This window comes from Salvia hispanica, chromosome 3 (assembly GCF_029641045.1).
Source record: "Salvia hispanica isolate PSC_SH4W2 chromosome 3, Shi_PSC_v1, whole genome shotgun sequence".
Classification (NCBI taxonomy): domain Eukaryota; kingdom Viridiplantae; phylum Streptophyta; class Magnoliopsida; order Lamiales; family Lamiaceae; genus Salvia; species Salvia hispanica.
Window position 1 is genome coordinate 45,517,832 of NC_142694.1, and position 20,484 is coordinate 45,538,315.

Here is a 20,484-nt window from a genome sequence, read left to right on the forward strand (position 1 = left end):
AGTTTTTATTAAATAAAAAAATTACAATTTTTTTAAAAAAAATTAAAAATATTTTAAAACTTTTTTAGAAAAATAAACAAAGGTATTTATTGATTAAAATATTTAATTAATTGTAAATTAATCATAACCACATAATTATGAAAATGGATGGCCCTAATTTGGTCTCTAGTTCGATCTTTAAGAGTGGATTTGTGGACAATGAGACTCATACTCCATATCCGTATATCTACAAATAATGAGGGCAAATACGGAGTACTGAAATTTTTTATATATATTGCGTAAATATAGAAATTTAAAATATATAATAATAGAATGGGACACAAAATACACAAATCGTGGTAGAAATATCACGACTTATATAGAGTTATTTAGTCATCGAAGTGGACATATCATTCCTTATATGGGAGGATCTTGAGCGGTGCCGCCAGGCCCATCGGAAACCCATTCAACGTACGCTTAGCTTCCTTATCGCTCGCATCCTGCCGCTCTAGTTTCCAATTGAAGTTGTGAATCAGAGTGGCCGGCATTGTATGCATAACCCAGCTGGAGAACGACATACCCGGGCAGATCCTTTTGCCCGACCCGAATGGAATCAGCTCGTAATCCTGGCCTTTGAAGTCTATCTTTTGATCAAGGAAGCGTTCCGGCTCAAATGAAAGCGGATTGTCCCATATAGTGGAGTCCCTTCCCATACCCCACAAGTTGATTAGCACCTGTGGTACGTAATAAACAATATATATTTTATTGATTCACGGAGAAAATTAGATGAAGTAAAGTAAATATCTGTATCAACCCGTGTTCCCTTGGGGATGAGGTACCCATTCACTACTTGGTCGCTCTCTGCTTGGCGGTTAAGCACAATGCTCGGTGGGTGGAGCCGCATCGACTCCTTCACCACTGCTTGCAGATACGGAAGCTTCGACATCTTTGAATCATCCACCACCTTCTCGTCCCCCATCACGCTCTTTAGCTCCGCCTTCAACTTTGCCATTTTGTCCGGGTGCGATACTAGCTCTTTCATCATCCACTCTATCCCGTTCGTGTTTACCACTAATGTTCCAATGTACATATCCTTATCCAATACATCCACAATTAAAAACTTGTGTAGTACTATTTAATTTATAGGTTTTGAAAAGGTAGTATTAGTATGCAATTTACCATCAAGAGATGGGTGTAGCTTTTACGCGTCAACTTGTTATCTTTGGCCAGAAGAGAATCCACAATCATCTCCAACAAGTCATTCTTCTTAGGGGCATTAGGATTCTCTTTTCTGAATTGGATCCTCTCATCGAGACGCCCCTCCATTATACCCAACATTCTGCCGTAGTAAACTCTTGCCCGGCGCTTGACCCCCTGCAGGTCGAACGGCCTCAACATGGGGAAGTAGTCGGCATAGTTAGGCACGCTGGCGATAGTTACGGCGCTATGCATCATCTCCTTGACTTGCGTGGAGGCCGGGGAGTCGAACTCGACGTCCTGCTCCGAGAACATAATTTCTGACATGGCGTTGGTTGTGGTGACGAAAGTGGCCTCGCTGAAATCAACGGCCCTGCCTTCCTCCGAGCATTTCTGGGCGTGGTCGAGCAGCTGCCGCAGCTTCTCCTTGCGGAGGTCCAGGCTTCTTTCCATGCTCTGCTTCGAGAAAATATGCTCCATGCTTATTTTCCGCATTTCGCGCCACGTGTCCCCCATGGGCAGAAGCCCCACGGAGTTGTGGCGGTAGTCGTGCGCTTCCGTCGCCTGCGGATTCTCTCTGCCGTTGAATAGCTGCAGGATTTCCTTGGCCATCTCCGGGGAGGAGACGACCACAGTGTACAGGCTGCCAAGGTGGATGGACATCAGAGAGCCGTATTGCTTCGATAATTCGGCGAATGTCTCGTGGGGTTGGGACCCCACCTGCAGCATGTTTCCGATGATGGGGAGGGGCGTTGGCCCCGGTGGGAGGCTCTTCCGGCGCCGGAAGGAGATCAACCATGTTGCGGCGATGGCGAGTAATATAGCAGCCTGGAAAGGGGAGAAATCCATTTTGTTTTCCTTTTTTTAATTTTTTAATTTTTTTATAGCTGATTATGTTATGTTGCTACCACTTATGTGCCCAACAAATTTGACTTAAGGATCACTTCTACCTACAAATTCGTTACTGTAGGGTAGGTTCATTAGTGGCCATGGAGCTAATTTGTAGCTCAAATTTTCTACTGTATATTAGTACCTATATAGGAGATTGGGAACAAACAATTCTTATTTTATTTCAAATTCTACCACTTATGTGCCCAACAAATTTGACTTAAGGATCACCTCTAGCTACAATTTTGTTAATGTTAAGAGCATCCGTGAAAGGGATATTCCAAAAGCACCTCCTACCACGTCATAAGACTTCCCACAGCACTGTCACGTCATAAGGACGTCCCACTACACAATAGTAGACATTCCGTAGGACATCCCGACGGACAAGCACAAAGATAAAAATTCACAAATTAACAATTACGGAATTAAAATTTCGACACAAATATGGAAAAAATGCAACCATTTTATTTGTAAAAAAAAAGCATACATATTTAAATTAAAAAAAATACATAGTTCACAAAAAAAAAACATCCCAAACCAAAACACGATTCAAACAAAGTACATGTTATGCCTTGAATCTGTATAGTTTGCAACGAGCTGTATATATAGAGTTTGCAACGAACCGTATATATAGAGTTTTTTTTAAAAAAATTGGAAATTGGACGTCCGCCGTGTCACCCCAATAGCGGACGTCACGACGGACGACCCAACGGACGTCCGCACTCACCCGCAGATGACCTCTCGTCCGCCACGCTCGTCCACGTCCACCTCATTCGTCGCAATAGCAGACGTCCCGGGCGGAAGAACGGCTCGGTCGTCCGTCCGGGACGTCCGCTATTGCGGATGCTCTAAGTCACTTCTAGCTATGAATTTGTTACTGCTATAGATAGGGTAGGTTGATTAGTGGCCATGGAGCTAATTTGTAGCTCAAATTGTCTACAAGTATATTAGTACCAATATTAGTGCATGTATTTGATCATCATAACTAATTGTGGAATAAATATAGGAACTTGGGAATAAACAATTCTTGTTTTACCACGATGCTTATTCTAATTTCAAAGGCCTTGATCACTAGTGCATCTATATGTATAGAGCTTAAGTTCGGTACAACATAAATATCGTAGTAGTATAAAACTAGATTCGCAAGACTCGCCAAAATTTAATACTCCCTCTGTCCCAAGTTACTTGAGGGAGGGTGTTGGCAATTGAAACTAAAAAAATATATTACAACTATCCCACATCGGGTGTACAAAGAGAACTAATCGATTGGACAACTGGCACAATTTTTTTTCGATCGGTCGACCACTTGGCCCAAATTTTTAAGTCAAGATATACTGCTGGGTCAGTCATTTTTTCGATTTCGGCCCAAATAAACTGCTGGGTCAGTCTAATTTGATCCATAGTCGGCGACCCACTCTGATACCATGATAGAAATTCATAGGTTCCATCTTCACTATCTCTCTCTTTGTAGTTTCATACTAACTGTCAATTGCAGTTAAGAATTGATAAAATCTCAGCTCTTGGATGAATTGCTCATGTAACTCGATATCTTCGGGATACTTCATCTGATGTTTGTTTCTGATCTATTGATAACCACAGATCTTGCAGGGTACTCCAAGTTTCCTCCAACGATTGGTTCCCCTGTTTCACCAAACTTGCTCTCGTGTACTGGTCGTATACTTGGAGCTTGTCTCCTCAACTCCCATACGTGACAGCCAATGCATCCCATATATGTTTGGTCGTCGGCTGCTTCGAAACTCGGTTGACTAACTGTGGTTCAATGTTTTGTATGAGCCATGTAAACATGCAATGGTCCGCTTGCTACCATTGCGGGAAGGTTGGATCTGTCCGTGGCGGGGGAAGCGGCACTCCGGTTATGTGAGAAACTATCCCTCTGCCGCTTATCGCCGTTTGTATCAGTACGGGCCATGTAGAGTAATTCTCCCCATATAATTTGTTTCCTCCGATGTCGAGAGGTTGAGTATCGATCTTGCAGGTGGTTGGTGGTTCTGGTGGGTTATTTGTGTCTTCTGGTTTGATTGTTGATGGTGTCATCATGGCAAAACTCTTGCTCATGATTTCGGCGATTTGCCGGGCAATCTCATCCGACTGGGATGAGGATACTGTTTTATCAGTTTCTGACATGGTTTATTTGGGTGGTTTTCTGCAGATTTTGGCTATAGGGGTCGAGAGAGGTTAGGGACGGTGATGATATGTTTTTGAGTCCTGCTCTGATACCATGTTAAACGGTACTAAAAAAGACATAGAAGATGATTTGTATGAAAAGGATGATTATTCCATTGAATATAGCTCCCTTTATATATGGTTTCGAACACAATATACATGGTAAGTCTTGTACAAGGGAGAAGAATAATTCTATTCTATGAAACTTATTATGTCAATTACGTGATTAAGGTAATTGATTTCAAATTCAATCTTTCCTTTTTTCTAACACTTTTATAAGTTAAGTGAAGAGAATAAAGTAAGAGAAAGAGAAAAAGTAGAGAGAGTGATGTTTTTATTTTGTAAATGTGTTATTCATATGAAACATCTCAAAAAGGATGATGTGTCACTTAAACTGGGACAAAGGAAGTATATGTTCCGTAAAATTGAAATTCAACATATATAATGATGGCATGGAACAAATAAACTTGAGGGCAAATAATAAATACACAAAGCGCGGAGTGCAAATTTATTTAGCCATCGATGTAGAAATAACATGCCTTATATAGGACAATCTTGAGTGGAAATCGAAAACCCATTCAACACACCCTTTGCTTCCTTACTCGCATCCGGCCACTCTAGTTTCCAATTGAAGTTGTGAATCAGAGTGGCCGGTAGTGTATGCATAATCCAGTTGGGCAACGACTTACCCAAGCAGACCCTTCTACCCGACATGAATGGAATCAGCTCGTAATCCTGGCCTTTGTAGTCTACATTCAGATTGAGGAAGCGTTTCGGCTTAAATGAAAGAGGATTCTTCTAGATAGTGGAGTCCCTTCCCATACTTCACGCGTTGATCTTCACCTGTGATACGTAATAAAAATAGAGTAAATAATGTACTCTCTTTGTCCCACACAAGATGTCAATCTTTCCTTTTTAGTTTGTCATACTCTGTCTACTTTCTAAATTTGGAAATAATTCCCTCCTCATTTAAATATTCAACTACATTTTTTCTCTCTATTAACTCCACTTAACAAGTTCTCCTAAAAATCTCATGTCACTCAAGAATGTGGACATCTTGAATGGGAATTGAGAAAATTAGATAAAGTAGATATCTGTATCAACCCGTGTTCCCTTGGAATGAGGTACCCATTCACCATTTGGTCGCTCTCTGCTTTGCGGACAACCAGAGCTGCATCACCTCCTTCACCACTGCTCGCAGATACGGAAGCTTCGACATCTTTGAATCATCCACCACCTTCTCGTCCCCCATCACGCTCTTGAGCTCCTCCTTCACCCCCGCCATTTTGGCCGGGTGCGATATCAACTTTTGCATTATCCAATCCATCTCTTCTGTGTTCATCCCCGATGCTCCAAGATACCTAATGCTCGAAGGGAAGGGGCTCAATCTACCACAAGATAATTGCAAAATTTCATATTTCCTAATTTAATTTTTAGGTTTTGAATAGTATGAGAAAGATTAGAATTTGACTATCTATTTGATATTTTATTTTTATTTTTTTGCAATTTACCATAAAGGGATGGGTGTAGTTTTTAAGCGTCAACTTGTTATGTTTGGCCTGAAGAGAATCCACAATCATCTCCAAGAAGTCATTCTTCTTAGGGGCATTGGGATTCTCTTTTTTGAATTGGATTCTCTCATCGAGACGCCCCTCCATTATACCCAACACTCTGTCGTAGTAAACTTTCGACACGAGGGTCGAACGGCCTCAAGATGAGGAAGTAGTCGGCATAGTTAGGCACGGCGACAATATTGGAGGGGCTATATATGATCTCCTTGAATTCCGTGGAGACCGGGGAGTTGAAACTGACGTCCTGCTTCAAGAACAGAATGTCCGACATGACGTTGGTTGTGGTGATGAAAGTGGCCTCGGTGAAATTAACAGCTCTATTTTCCCCCGAGCATCTCTGGGCGTGGTCGGGTAGCTGCTGCAACATCTGTTTTGCGTGGGTCCTGCCTTATATTCATGCTCTGGCTCAAGAACATATGCGCCGTGCCACTCGTCCCCCATAGGAAGAAGCCCCACGGAGCTCTCAACGTGGTCATACACATCCAGCGCCTCCGCCACGGGTCGGCCTGAGAATACATGTCCGTATTGTAGGGATCAGACCACCATGACACTAATTACTGTGACCTCTTTATTTATTACACCGCTACAGAGTTGGCTCGACTCAGTGATCACAAGCAAAGTACAAAAGTAATATCAAGATTATAAGCTGACTAAGTATTAGACAATAGGAACCCTAAGCAATCTGAAGACCATCTCAGGACTTGAGACTTCAGCTTCACCGAGTCACCTGCACACTAAATAAAGGAATTAGTCACACAAGAAACAGATCCATAAGGATCAAAACTGATTAGCACAGTTAAGAAAAGAATCAGAGATTTGAACGGAATGGCTCAGGTCACAGCAGTGACTGCACTAGGCCTTGGACCTCCCCAAATCTTCACTGAATGCCTTAGGTTTTCAACCGTAGAACGAACCGGACCGTCAGAAACCAGTAAAACCCTAGTTCTCACTGACTGCCGCCCGCCAAGGCCATCTCAACACGCGCACAATCACAAAACTCTCAGAGTTCTGCCTCACAACACAAGATCTCACAAGAACCCCTTTAATCGCCCTCAGATCTAACCATCAGGTCAGATCGTAACCCAGATCTTAGGAAGGAAACTGAAGCAGTGGCCTAACACAAGATTTAAACTGGTGCATCTATCTAAAGTTGGGATTCATCGGTGAAACCGAAAGATCAAACGAAATGGCTAGCTATAACCGCCGGAGAAGATGAGTGAGAGTAGAGAGAAGGCAGAGACAGAGAGAGAACTCAAAAAATGCTTGGAATAGAATGAATGAGAAGGGGCGGAGTTACTTAACTCCAACAAACATACAAACCCTCAATCCAACGGCCCAACATTGTGATCCGCATGAAGTTGCTAGGTGGCAGCAATCCAGAGCATCACAGGTAAGCATATAGTAACCGGGCTTGAGAAAAATATTGGGCCTCAATTAATATTTCACTTTGGGCTGCACACAAGCAGCCCCATACTTATTTCGGCCCACATTAATTCTACAAATCTTCACCTTGGGCCACATCAGGAGATACCGGGTAGAATCTTGGTCTACTGCTGCTTCATCATAGCCTACAAGGCATTCTTAATCACCAAAGAACACAAAGTTCATTATATTTAGAATACCAAGTTGTCTCACAATACAAGAGGCTTACACCTCTAGATTATGTAGGACTTCATTTGCCTTTAGACACCATATAGCCAAAGCCAATTAGTCTAGAAGGACATATAACCCCGGGACATGCATATTCTCAACCAAAATTAAAATGCAACTTTTTGATGCATGAGAGCAATTTATCCACAGAAAGACATTTAGTATCCATATCAGCATATCAGTACGCACCTTTGTAAAAGAACTTCACCTTTTTCTCACAACATCTCTAATGAAATGGAAGCAGTCTCATGAAACTTGAGTTCAGAGGGAACCCCCTTTAACCAGATTGCATCCTTCATAGGCTCTGTAATGGCTATATATTCTGACTCTGTTGTAGATAGGGCTAAAATTTGTTGGAGTTGGGATTTCCAATTTAAGAGGAAGTGCTAGACTTCCTCTTATCATTGTCATTAGCATGGTTAGAATCCACAAAACCACAAAGCTCAACACCTGGATCATGCTTAGACAAACAAAGACCATACTTAGAAGTATTTTTCAAGTATATAAGCAACCATTAAAGAGCTTCCCAATGCAATTGACCATGATTAGACATGTATCTACCTAAACAAGAAATAGCATAGGCAATTTCAGACCTAGTACTTACCATGAGTTACATCACAGAGTCAATACCATAAGAATAAGGAATATTTTTCATAGCTTTAATTTCAGACCCAGTCTTAGGACAAAGGTCCTTACTCAGCATGAAATGTCCAACTAGAAGAACATAAGAAATTTTAGCACCAAGCATACTAAACTTTTCAAGAATTTTTTGCACATAATGTTCCTAGTGAAGAACCAGAGTAAAGGACTTCTCATTCATGTGGATATTGATTTCCAAAATCTTTTTAGCATCACCAAGATCTTTCATATCAAAATTTTCACATAAAGCAGATTGCACATGCTTAATAGACTTTATACAAGGACCCATGATGAGCATATCACAATTTAAACAACCATCTGCAATCAAGCACAGAGGCACTAGGAGGCAAAGGCACAAGGATCCAAGTTTTATTGACAAACAAAGAATGAATTTCCTCTCTCATATCTTTAAACCACATATTCTAGAACTTGGATTTCAGAGCCTGCTTATAGGACTGGGGCTCATTACCATCATATTCATACACATTAAAATCTAGAGAAATTAAATTCATGCATTGACCATATCGTGTCAGGAGGGTTCACAACACTTCTAGTTCTGTCCCTAGTTTTTTTTTTTTTTAATCACACCCATCGGTGGAGGGTTCGTGGGTCCCTTATCCCTATATTTCCAAATTTCCGTCAACCGAGTACAACAAAGATCCTTAACAAACTATAGAGAGTAACATGAGGACTCCTCCACATCCATGGGAGAGACACCATTCTACTCTCCGACCGAAAAGTACAAATAAACCTTCAGCATTTAAAAACGATTGTGGTTGTTTCTGCAAAGCCAGAAGCTCGGAAGGCCCAGCTGATCCATCCTTGCTAAAGCGACAGCCATCGCCGGAGCCGAATTCTGCCCAAAATTTGAATATTCTCTCCCACCGCAACCTCGCTGAGCCAAAAAGTTTGCAACCTTGTTACCTTGGTGCGGAATATGTGTGACCTTAACTTCCGTTTGTCTTAGTTTATTTCGGACAGCAATGACTTGGTGTCGGATGTCAGCCGACCCGTATCTATTTTATATGAAAAGATTGACCACCTCCATTTCCTCCACTTCAATCCAAATAGGTTGTCCTTGTTCTTTTGCAATGTCTAGACCAAGAGATAGGGTAGTTTTATCCCTAGTTAACTGATAATCATGTAAATCTGGATTATTATTGGATTGTGGCTCATTGTCAATAACATTTTTAGGCACTAGAGCATCTTGCAAATTAGGGGGATAGTATCTGGGTTTACAGGGTAAGAATTCCACACCTGTTCCACCTTAGTGGAAGCATCACTGCCTTGAGACTCCACCTCACTTGAGGGCCCCTCCTCATATGGCTCCACCTCACTAAGAGGTTCACCATCTGAGGATGGAGAAGCAGGGGACCTATAACAAATCACACATGGAAAATCTTCTTCATTGAAGATGACATCCTTACTGACAACAACCTTGAAACCAGGGTCATCCCTAACCCAGACTCTATAACCCTTAACACACTCAGGATACCCAAGAAAAACACCCTTTTTAGACCTTGGGTCTAGCTTATCACTTTTTGAATGAATAAAGGCACTGCTCCCAAACACCATAAGGTGTGAGCTTGGGTTTTCTTCCGGTAAACACTTGCTCAGGGCACTTGCCCTTGAGTGGGACAGAAGGGGATCTATTTATTACTCCCTCTGTCCGGGAATAAGATTCTCGTTTTTCCATTATAGTATGTCCGCGAATAGGAGTCCGGGTTTATTTTTATCATAAATAGTAATAGGGTTCCACATTCCACTAACTTATTCCACTCACATTTCATTTAAAACTAATATATAAAAGTGGAACTCATATTCCACTAACTTTTTTCCACCCACTTTTCTTAACATTTCTTAAAACCCGTGCCGCCAAGGAATGGGACTCCTAATGGCAGACGGAGGGAGTAAAAAACATGCAGTGTAAAGAGCTTCATCCTAAAACTTTTTTGATAAACCACTTTAGGATAAGAGACATCTCACTTTTTCAAGTAACGTCCTATTCATTCTCTCAGCAACACCATTTTGCTGAGGGGTGTAAGGAGTAGTTTTATGCCTCTTAATCCCAGACTTTTGGCACAAAGAATCCATTTGAGCATTGCAAAACTCAAGACCATTATCTGTCCTAATAGTCTTGATATTTTTTCTATTTTAATTTTCAATTAAAACACTCCAGTTTGAAGAGGTTTGGAAGACATCAGACTTGTGTTTTAAAAGAAAACACCAAACTTTCCTTGAAATATCATCCACAATGGACAAGAAGTAGACTGCCCCAGAGAGGGTAGTTACAGAGGCAGGGCCCCAAACATCCATATGAACGTACTCTAAGATAGAGTGACTAATATTTTCAGTCACAGGGGTAGGGACAGAAACCCTGTGTTGCTTTCTCATCACACAAGTTTCACAAAAGGGCAATTCATTTTTTAAATCCAACTCACTGAAAAATTCAGAGTTTTTCAAAAGTTTTAACCCCTTTTGCCTCATATACCCAAGTCTATTATGCCACAATAAAGTTTTATCCATTTTAACCAGATTTACACTGTGATCATAACTAGTCAGAGGCTTAGCAGTACACACATACAGATTACACTTTTTCACAGCTTTAAACAAATACAGCACACCTTTACAGATCTTCATAACATCCTGCCCCCACTTACCCTCAAAACCTTCAGATTCAAGACAAGAGCAGGTACGTAAGTTATAACTAAGATCAGACACATATCTCACATTGTTCAAAGTCAGCAAGAAACCATTCTCAAACTTTAAAAGCACAGTACCAATGCTAAGAATCTTACACTTCTTGTCATTAGCCTTTGACACAAAAGCATTTTCAATAGGTTTGAGAAAAGTGAGAGCATCTTTGAAAGGAAATATGTGAAAGGTGCATCCTAAATCAATTAGTCAGTCATATTTGGTAAAGAAGCACTCCGAGGCAGAGTTAACAGAAAAAACATCGTAGTTCATGAAACAGACTCCATCAGAACCATCATCTTTGGCCACATTATAAACAGACTCTAACTAGTTGTTATTATTGTGATTTTACCTTTCTTAGGCTTAGCACATTCAGCTTTATAATGACCCACTTCACCATAATTAAAACACTTCCTTTTAGACTTAGGGTCTTTGCTTTATGACCTAGATCTACCCATGCCTTGCTTTTTACCATTTCCATAAGAATTGTTGCCATCCCCTCTAGATTTAGACCTCCCTCTCACATTCAACCTACAGTTCATTCATGAGGGCTATGCTAGTATACTCATCAATAGTTTTGTCGCCAGACCTTTTAATGTCTTGGACAAGTTTTTGAAATATGTCAATATTATCATCTATGTCCTTTGAAAGATCCAGTCTGAATTTAAAGAATTTTTCAAGAAGATACATCTTGGATGACATAAAGGTTTCAGTAAACAGAGTATCCAGCTCCACATCTCAGAGGAAAATTCAATGGAACTAACTTTCCTGATCACAGAATTAGAAAGGTTGAGAATTATAGTGGACCTAGCTAATTCATTCATCTCAGCCACTTTCTCAGCAGACTCAGTATCAGGGATAGTCCCCTCTACAGCTTTGAAAACCTTCTATTGAATTAAAATACATTTTACCTTTTGTTTCCAAATAATAAAATCATTTTTTCCATTGAAGGGAATGATGCCAACAGGTTGAGTCATTATGAAAAGAAGTTTTACACACACTAAAGAACCCAACACACAGAAGACTTAGCAAGCAAACCTGCTTTCTCAAATAGTAGAATTAAACAAAGAACAGTCAAAGAGTCCACCAGAAACAGATATGCGGGGATTTTTCATGCAAGAAGCTCACAGATGCAAATTAAAACAAGCATACACACACAGGTACAACACCAAAGTGATCCCAGACTCAGAATTCAAGACAAATAGTAGTTCTTCCCTATCTGTCACGTGTACCCTGACAGGAGGATTTCCCAGTGCGCAATCACCCGATGTATGGGTGCGCAGGGGGTCACTCAAGGCAGTTAAGGCACAGGCAGGATAGGTAATTCACACTTAGACATAAGAAATCCTCTCAGGAATACACACTTTGGAAAAGCAGAGCCAAGCAGAAAGCATTAAGCAGAAGCAAGAAAAACAGTAAAGTAAAGCACCAAGAACATGAAATCATACAAGAGCACTGAATCCTAGACCGCGGCCAGCAGTTACTACAGTAGCAAAACCCAAGCCTAAATATAGGAAAGCAGAATGAGAGGTTAAGCCAATTTATCAGAGCGGATACCCTTCGTTAAGACGTATCCGTCTTACCTCAGAGCCTACACCGGAGGCTGAGCTTTACTCTGATGAGCCCACCTCCTTATTTAGCGACCCAGCGTGCCACGTTGATCCCTCTGTGGCTTTGATACCACTGTAGGGATCTGAGATGGCCATCTATCCATTCAAAATAAATTTAACACATTTAATGAGACGTTCTCGATCAGGTGCACTGAAAGAAGTTTTTCCATTACAAATATTCTAATATGTTGATGTTGTGGATGATTTTACTTATTATAACTGTTTACATCAAATTGAATTTCAACATGTATAATATTATAATATTGGATACAAAACATGAGGGTAAATAGTAAATGTACATATTATGGTTGAATATGAATAGAGTTATTGATGGTAACAATACAAGAGTGCAAATTTATTTAGACATCGAAATGGAAACATCATGCATTCTTATATGGGATGATCTTGAGCGGAACTGCTCGGCGCACCGAAAACCCACAAAACACACCCTTCGCTTCCCAATCGCTCGCGTCCGGCAGCTCCAATTTCCAATCAAAGTTGTGAACCAGAGTTGATGGCACTGTATGCATAATCCGGTTGGCCAACGGCATGCCCGGGCAGACCCTTCTACCTGACCCGAACGGAATCAGTTCGAAATTCTGGCCTTTAAAGTCTATCTTCTGATCAAGAAATCGTTCTGGCTCAAATGAAAGCGGATTGTTCCAGATTCTAGAATCCCTCCCCATACCCCACGCGTTGACTAGCACCTGTGATACATAATAAAAAATAGACTAAATAAAATATAATTGAATTATGGAGAAATTAGACGAAGTAGAATAGATATTCATACCAACCTGGGTTCCCTTGGGGATCATGTACCCGTTCACCACTTGGTCGCTCTCTGCTTTGCGGGGAACAAGCAGAGCGGCCGGAGGGTGGAGCCGCAACGACTCCTTCACCACTGCTTGCATATATAGAAGCTTCGGTATCTTTGATTCGTCCACCACCTTCTCTTCCCCCATTATGCTCTTCAACTCTGCCTTCACCTTCGCCATTTTGTCCGGGTGCGATACTAGCTCATGCATTATCCACTCAATTACGGTCATGTTCGTCTCTACTCCTCCAACTAATAGTTCCTGATCCATCCATCCACAATTTAAGCTAGTAGAATGTAGTATTACGATTTGACAATTTTTGATACGACGTGATAACCCGATAAGAATACGCACGAAGTTAGCCCGACATGAACATGCAATTTTTAGGTTTGGGTCCTTAGAGGACCGACCAAATAAGAACCCGATGATTTGGGGTTGGGTTAGGGTTGGATTAAAGTCGGGTTTGGTTATCTGTTATAAAATAAAATTGTTTATATTTATTAATTATTAAAAAATAACATTATAAAATAAAATTGTTTATATTTATTAATTATTAAAAAATAACATACTTTATTTTTATTATTTAAATTTTAATCCTATTGTAACAAGTTTTATTGTGTAATATCATATTTTTTCGTGCTACATCATGTTTCAATAACGTAATATTACATTTTGGTCGTTATCATGTCAAACTAAATTGTATAGTAACTTACTATTATTAACAGTAGGATTACTTTTTTTTGCATGCCATGATAACCCGCACGATCACGTACAAAGTTACTAGTCGGGAGTCGATAAGAATCCGATACTTAGGTTAGGTTAGGATTTTACATAATCGGATTGACTTGATAATTACCAAATCCTCACAATTTGTCAGAAAATAATAAAAATAAAATAAGGCATTTATTGACGAACGAACAAAAAGAGAAGTGTGATGTCATTTACCAGCACTAGATGGTTGAAGTGTGCAGCCGTCAACTTGTTATCTTTAGCCTGAAGTGAATCCACAATGACATCCAAGAAGTCATCCTTCTTTAAAGCATTGGGATTCTCTCTTCGGAATTGGATCCTCTCTTGGAGATAGCCATCGATTAAACCCAGCAATCTTCCGAAATTAACCTCGCCAGGCGCTTGACACCCTGCAGGTCGAACGGCCTCAAGATGGGGAAGTAGTCGGCATAGTTAGGCACGCTGGCGATGCTGGCGACGCCCTCTATGATCTCCTTGAACTCCATTGTGACTGAGGAGTCGAACTCAGTGGCCTGCATCGAGAAAAGAGTGGCTGACATGAGGTTGAGCGTAGTGACGAATGCGGCCTCGTTGATATCAACCGCCCTGCCTTCCTCCGAGCATTTCTGGGCGTGGCTGAGCAGTTGCTGCAGCTTCTGCCTGCGGAGATCCTGGCTTCTCTCCAAGCTCTGGCTCGAAAACATCTGCTCCTTGCATATCTTCCGCATGTCGCGCCACTCGTCTCCCACGGGAATGAACCACATGGAGATCTCGCTATAGCCGCACGCCTCCAGTGCCTGCACTGCGATTCGCCCGGAGAAAACCTGCCCGTGTTTGAGCAGGATTTCCTTGGCCATATCCGGGGAGGAAACGACAACTGTGTACAGGCTGCCGAGGTGGATGGACATCAGAGAGCCGTATCGCTTCGATAATTCCGCGAATGCCTCGTGGGGTTGGGACCCGAGCTGCAGCACGTTTCCGATGATGGGGAGGGGCGTTGGCCCAGGCGGGAGGCTCTTCCGGCGCCGGAAGGAGATTAACAATGTTGCGGCGGTGATGAGGAATAGAGCAGCCAAGAAAGGGAAGAAATCCATTTTGTTTTTGTCTTCCAACTTGGTGGGAGTTTGTCTTATTATTTAAACTAATTTATAAGTTATGTTGGTACAACTTATAAGAATCTAACAAATATGATTTGATCTAATTTACTTTTACACCTCATCCCTAGCTAGAAATTAATTACCGAAAAGGTGCTACAAGGGGGGATATAGGGTGGGTTGATTGGTGGCTATGGAGCTAATTAGTAGTTCGAAATTTTTAAAAGTAGACTCACTGTATTTATTAATTTAGCTATACGTTCATTCTAATTAATTGTGGTATATATAGAGCAAGATGCTATTCTAAAAGTAATTCTCAATCGTGTAATCTTTGATATGACACAATTACCTAATATAAAGTCGTGAAATCAAATTTTATTGGATTCGTGTTCTTATCAGATTGACATTTTAGAAACCAAATAAGTTTGGATTGGATACGTATAACATGTTAAGAAATAATATTACTCCCTCCGTCCCACTTTAGAAGTCCCGGCTTACTATTTTTGGATGTCCCACTTTAGGAGTCCCGGTTGGAATATTCCATAATTGGTAATATGCCCCACATTCCACTTACCTTTTTCCGCTCACATTTTATTATAAAACTAATATATAAAAGTAGGACTCATATTCCACTATCTTTTTTCACCAACTTTCCTTTATATTTCTTAAAACTCGTGTCAAACTCAACCGGAACTCCTAAAGTGGAACGGAGGGAGTATTATTTTTTTATTATTTTAAAAATATTATGCTTTATTTTAGTTCTTAAAATTCTTATAAATCAGGTTTGAATCGTGTAAAATGGATTTTATAGCGTAAATAAGGTTTAAAAATCAAGTTTAATCGTGTAATATTAGATCTCAGGTGCCGGTCAAGTTCATGTTCGGGTTGATAGTTTCCTTAACATGTCGGGTTCGAGTTTATGCCTTACACTCCCATGACATTGCATCGTATATTACATAAAATTGAAATTCAATCTCTACGTCCGCCATTAAATGTTCCATTTTTCTTTTTCATTCATCCACCAATAAATGTCTCATTTCATAATTACTCTTTTTGTTAAGTAGACCCACATTCCACTCACATTTCATTATAAAACCAATATACAAAATGACCCACACCTTCCACTAACATTTTTTACATTTTCATTCTTAATACAAACGATTTCATAAAACCCGTAATGATCAAAATTGAGACGTTTATTGGCGAACAGAGAGAGTACTATTATATTGGATACAAAACATGAGGGTAAATAGTAAATGCACATATTGTGGTTGAATATAAATCGAGTTTTTGGCAGTAACGAGGTGTGATCCATTGCTAACTTTCTTAAGTTGCTAACTCAGCTAGCTCATCAACACCGTGTATTAAAATTGTCAACATGGTCATGTTGAAATGTCAACATAAACTTAATTGATATTTTAATACATTGGATTGACATTGATATTTAAAATGTCAACAGAGTCAACAAAAATTTTGTGATGGCATTTTAATGTGATCGTGTTGACATTATTTAATACACTACGTTGATAGGTTAGCAAGTTAGCAATTTAAGAAAAGTTAGAATTATAACGCAACTGTGGCAGTAACAATACAAGAGTACAATTTTATTTAGACATCAAACTGGGAACATCATGCCTTCTTGTATGGGATGATCTTCAGCGGAACAGCTCGGCGGACCGAAAACCCTAAAAACACACCCTTCGCTTCATCATCGCTCGCGTTCGGCCGCTCCAGTTTCCAATCATAGTTGTGAACCAGAGTTGCCGGCACTGTATGCAGAATCCGGTTGGCCAACGGCATACCCGGGCAGACCCTTCTACCAGACCCGAACGGAATCAGCTCGAAATCCTGGCCTTTAAAGTCTATCTTCTGATCAAGAAATCGTTCCGGCTCAAATGAAAGCGGATTCTTCCAAATTTTGGGGTCCCTACCCATACCCCACTCGTTGACCAGCACCTGTGATATGTTATAAAAATAGTTAAAATAATACTCTGTTTATCCCTTAAATTTTGTCACATATTGATCGGGCACGGGGTTTAAGAAATGTAATGGAAAGTTGGTTTAAAAAGTTAGTGAAATTTGGGTTCTACTTTTAAATATTACTTTCTCCGTCCCTGAAATTTGGGAGGGGGTAGTTTTATAATAAAATGTGAGTGGGAATGAGTTAATGGAATGTGGAGTTCACTATCAAATATGGTAAAAAGTGATATGTGATCAATTTTGTGGGAGGGACGAAAGTGGAAATATGTGACGAATTTCGAGGACGGATGGAGTATATTACTACCTCCATCCCTAAAAAATAAATAACATTTGAAATGTCACGGATTTTAATGCACAATTTAAAGTAAAAAAGAGATAGAAAGAAAAAGTGATTAGAATATTGTTAGTGGAGAATAAGACCTACCTCATAAGAGAGAAAAAAGTTTTTTTTTAAATAGAATTGGTCTCTTTTTAAAGGACATCCCAAACTGGCAAATGTAGTCTACTTTTAAGGGACGGAGAGAGTATTGATTTATAGAGAAAATTAGATAAAGTAGAATAGCTATTCGTATCGACCTGTGTTCCCTTGGGGATCAGGTACCCGTTCACCACTTGGTCGCTCTCTGCTTTACGGGGAACGAGCATAGCGGCCGGAGGGTGGAGTCGTAACGACTCCTTCACCACTGCCTGCAAATACGGAAGCTTCGATATCTTTGATTCGTCCAACACCTTCTCGTCCCCCATCACGCTTTTCAGCTCTGCCTTCACCTTCGCTATTTTGTCCGGGTGCGATACTAACTCTTGCATTATCCACTCAATCACAGTCATGTTCGTCTCTGCTCCTCCAACCAACAATTCCTGATCCATCCATCACAATTTAAGCTAGTGGAATGTAAGATTATGACTGACAATTTTTTACACGGTGCGATAACCCGATATGAATATGCACAAAGTTAACCTGGCACAAACACATAATTTTTGGGTTTAGATCATCAGAGGGCCAACCAAATAAGAACTCGATGTTTTCGTGTTGGGTAAGGGTTGGATTAGGGTCGGGTTCGGGTTATCAGTTAAAAAGTAAAATAATTATTTATTTATTTTATTAATAAAAAATATAATACATTAATTCTATTATTTAAATTTTAACCATGATAAAATGTTAATCATATTAACAGTTGTAATACCATAGTTTATCATGAAATATCATGATTTAATCATGAAATATCATATTTTGGTCGTTATTGTGTCAAGCTAAATTGTATATTAACTTACAATCATTAACGATAGGTTGAATTATTATTTTGCATGTCAAGATAACCCGCAAGATCACATACGAAGTTATTGGGATTGGGACCCTATAAAAACCCGATGATTTTTAGTTAGGTTTAGGTTTAACCTTATTGAGTTAGAAAGATATCAGGTTGACCTAATAGCTACCAAATCCACATTATTTGTGAAAATATAATAAAAATAAAATAAGAAATTTCACAAATAAAATGCTAATTAGTGATGAAGTGACGGCGGCCGATAGCTTAGTAATTTGTGGCGGTAAAGTGACCAAAAAGTGTCAGTCACTAATTAGTAGTATCATATTAGTCTTCACTAATAAGAACTTAACATGGTAGCCGCCTAAGATTTTCGTAATTAGGTGGGATAGTAACTTTAGTGATGGACGTTTTTCCTCACGAAAATATTCTAGTGAGAAGCTTTTTAATCACTGCCATACCCGACACTAATCTGTCACTAACCCTGTTCAGTAACAGAATTTCACAGATTAAGAATAATCCGTTAGTAAATAGAGAGTTTTTTTTTAGAGTTGACAGACGAAATTAAAGAAAGTGTGATATAGTTTACCAGCAAGAGATGGTTAAAGTGTTTAGGCGTCAACTTGTTATCTTTGGCCTGAAGAGAATCCACAATGACATCCAAGAAGTCATCCTTCTTCGGAGCATTAGGATTCTCTCTTCGGACGCTGATCCTCTCATTGATATAGCCCTCGATTAAACGCAGCAATCTGCCGATGTTAACCTCGGCCAGGCGCTTGACCCCCTGCAGGTCGAAAGGCCTCAAGATGGGGAAGAAGTCGGCCAAGTTAGGCACGCTGGCGATGCTGGCGACGCCTTCCATGATCTCCTTGAACTCCATGGTGGTTGAGGAGTCGAACTCAGTGGCCTTGATCGAGAAGAGAGTGGCCGACATGAGGTTGAGCGTGGTGATGAATGCGGCCTCGTTGATATTAATGGCCCTGCCATCCTCCGCGCATTTCTGGACGTGGCCGAGCAGTTGCTGCAGATTCTGCCTGCGGAGTTGTTGGCTTCTCTCCAAGCACTGGCTCGAGAACATCTGCTCCTTGCATATCTTCCTCATGTCGCGCCAATCGTCCCCCACGGGCATCAGCCCAATGGAGTACTTGTTGTGGCCGCACGCCGCCAGCGCTTCCACCGTGGTTCGGCCGGAGAAAACCTGCCCGTGTTTTAGCAGGATTTCCTTGGCCATCTCCGGGGAGGAGACGACAACGGTGTACAGGCTGCCGAGGTGGATGGACATCAGAGAGCCGTATTGCTTCGATAATTCCGCGAATGCCTCGTGGGGTTGGGACCCCACCTGCAGAATGTTTCCGATGATGGGGAGGGGCGTTGGCCCGGGCGGGAGGCTCTTCCGGCGCCAGAAGGAGATCAACCATGTTGCGGCGGTGATGAGGAATAGAGCCGCCAGTAAAGGGAAGGAATCCATTTTGTTTTTCTCTCTTTTTTTATGTCTACCAACTTGGTTGGAGTTTGCCTTCGTTTTTATAACTACTTATGTTATGTTGGTACTTGGTACCACCTATGTGCCTAACAAATTTGATTTGATTTAATATATTTTGCGGCTCATCCCTAGCTAGAAATTCGTTATTGAAAAGGCATCTATAGGAGGGATATAGAGTGGGTTAATTGGTGGCTATGTAGTTGACTTGTTTTCGGCATGTATTTCTGGAAAAAATATTACTCTCTCATCCCTTTGTAGTAGAGGCGATTCTTTTCGGCACGAGATTTAAGAAAAATTGTGTCATGTGAGTTAAGTAAATGAATAATAAAGTAGGAAAGGAAAAAGATAGAGAGATGGAAAGAGAATAAAGTAAGAGAGAGTAAATAAGAGAAAAGAAAAGTTGTTGTTTTTTGCCCAAATAAGAAAGGAACAACCCAAAGAGAGACGGAGGGAGTAATAAATACTCTCTCCATCTATTGTGAAATGTCTCATATTTATTGATACGAGTTTTAAGAAATTATTGACTTTAGAAAGTAAGTGGGTGGAAAAGATTAGTTGAACGTGGAACCTAATTTTATATATTGGTTTTGTAATAAAATGTGAGTGGAATGTAAGGTCCATTTACTAAAAATATACTACCTCTGTTTTTTTAAAATAGCAACTCTTTCCTTTTTATTCAGTAGCAACTTTCAAACTTTCTATTTTA

At 40.4% G+C, this 20,484-nt stretch overlaps 2 protein-coding genes and 2 pseudogenes across 3 annotated transcripts; all 4 read right to left on the minus strand.

The window, feature by feature from the left end:
- Positions 1–253: 253 nt before the first annotated feature.
- LOC125212654 (sugiol synthase-like) lies at positions 254–2,047 on the minus strand. The gene is made up of 3 exons (XM_048112878.2): positions 1,159–2,047; positions 794–1,072; positions 254–713 (listed from the first exon to the last, which is right to left on the minus strand). Exons 1-3 carry the CDS (start codon positions 2,023–2,025, stop codon positions 390–392), a joined length of 1,470 nt encoding a protein of 489 aa, XP_047968835.2. The 5' UTR covers positions 2,026–2,047; the 3' UTR covers positions 254–389.
- A 2,741-nt stretch (positions 2,048–4,788) lies between these two features.
- Positions 4,789–6,186, minus strand: LOC125210169 (sugiol synthase pseudogene; annotated as a pseudogene).
- A 6,511-nt stretch (positions 6,187–12,697) lies between these two features.
- LOC125210752 (ferruginol synthase-like) lies at positions 12,698–15,050 on the minus strand (annotated as a pseudogene). The gene is made up of 3 exons (XR_016137395.1): positions 14,173–15,050; positions 13,207–13,488; positions 12,698–13,119 (listed from the first exon to the last, which is right to left on the minus strand). The product of XR_016137395.1 is annotated as a ferruginol synthase-like (transcript).
- A 1,539-nt stretch (positions 15,051–16,589) lies between these two features.
- LOC125211802 (ferruginol synthase 1-like) lies at positions 16,590–19,791 on the minus strand. The gene is made up of 3 exons (XM_048111737.2): positions 18,885–19,791; positions 17,607–17,888; positions 16,590–17,006 (listed from the first exon to the last, which is right to left on the minus strand). The coding sequence occupies exons 1-3, from the start codon at positions 19,761–19,763 to the stop codon at positions 16,680–16,682; spliced, it is 1,488 nt and encodes a 495-aa protein (XP_047967694.1). The 5' UTR covers positions 19,764–19,791; the 3' UTR covers positions 16,590–16,679.
- Between the last annotated feature and the right edge of the window lie 693 nt (positions 19,792–20,484).

Coding starts and splice junctions, on each gene's coding strand:
- LOC125211802 (XM_048111737.2), bottom strand. CDS start 19,763: ATGGATTCCTTCCCTTTACTGGCGGCTCTATTCCTCATCACCGCCGCA. Junction 17,889..18,884: donor ACTTTAACCATCTCTTGCTG/GTAAACTATATC, acceptor TGGATGGATCAG/GAATTGTTGGTTGGAGGAGC. Junction 17,007..17,606: donor TGATCCCCAAGGGAACACAG/GTCGATACGAAT, acceptor AACATATCACAG/GTGCTGGTCAACGAGTGGGG.
- LOC125212654 (XM_048112878.2), bottom strand. CDS start 2,025: ATGGATTTCTCCCCTTTCCAGGCTGCTATATTACTCGCCATCGCCGCA. Junction 1,073..1,158: donor GCTACACCCATCTCTTGATG/GTAAATTGCATA, acceptor GTATTGGATAAG/GATATGTACATTGGAACATT. Junction 714..793: donor TCATCCCCAAGGGAACACGG/GTTGATACAGAT, acceptor TACGTACCACAG/GTGCTAATCAACTTGTGGGG.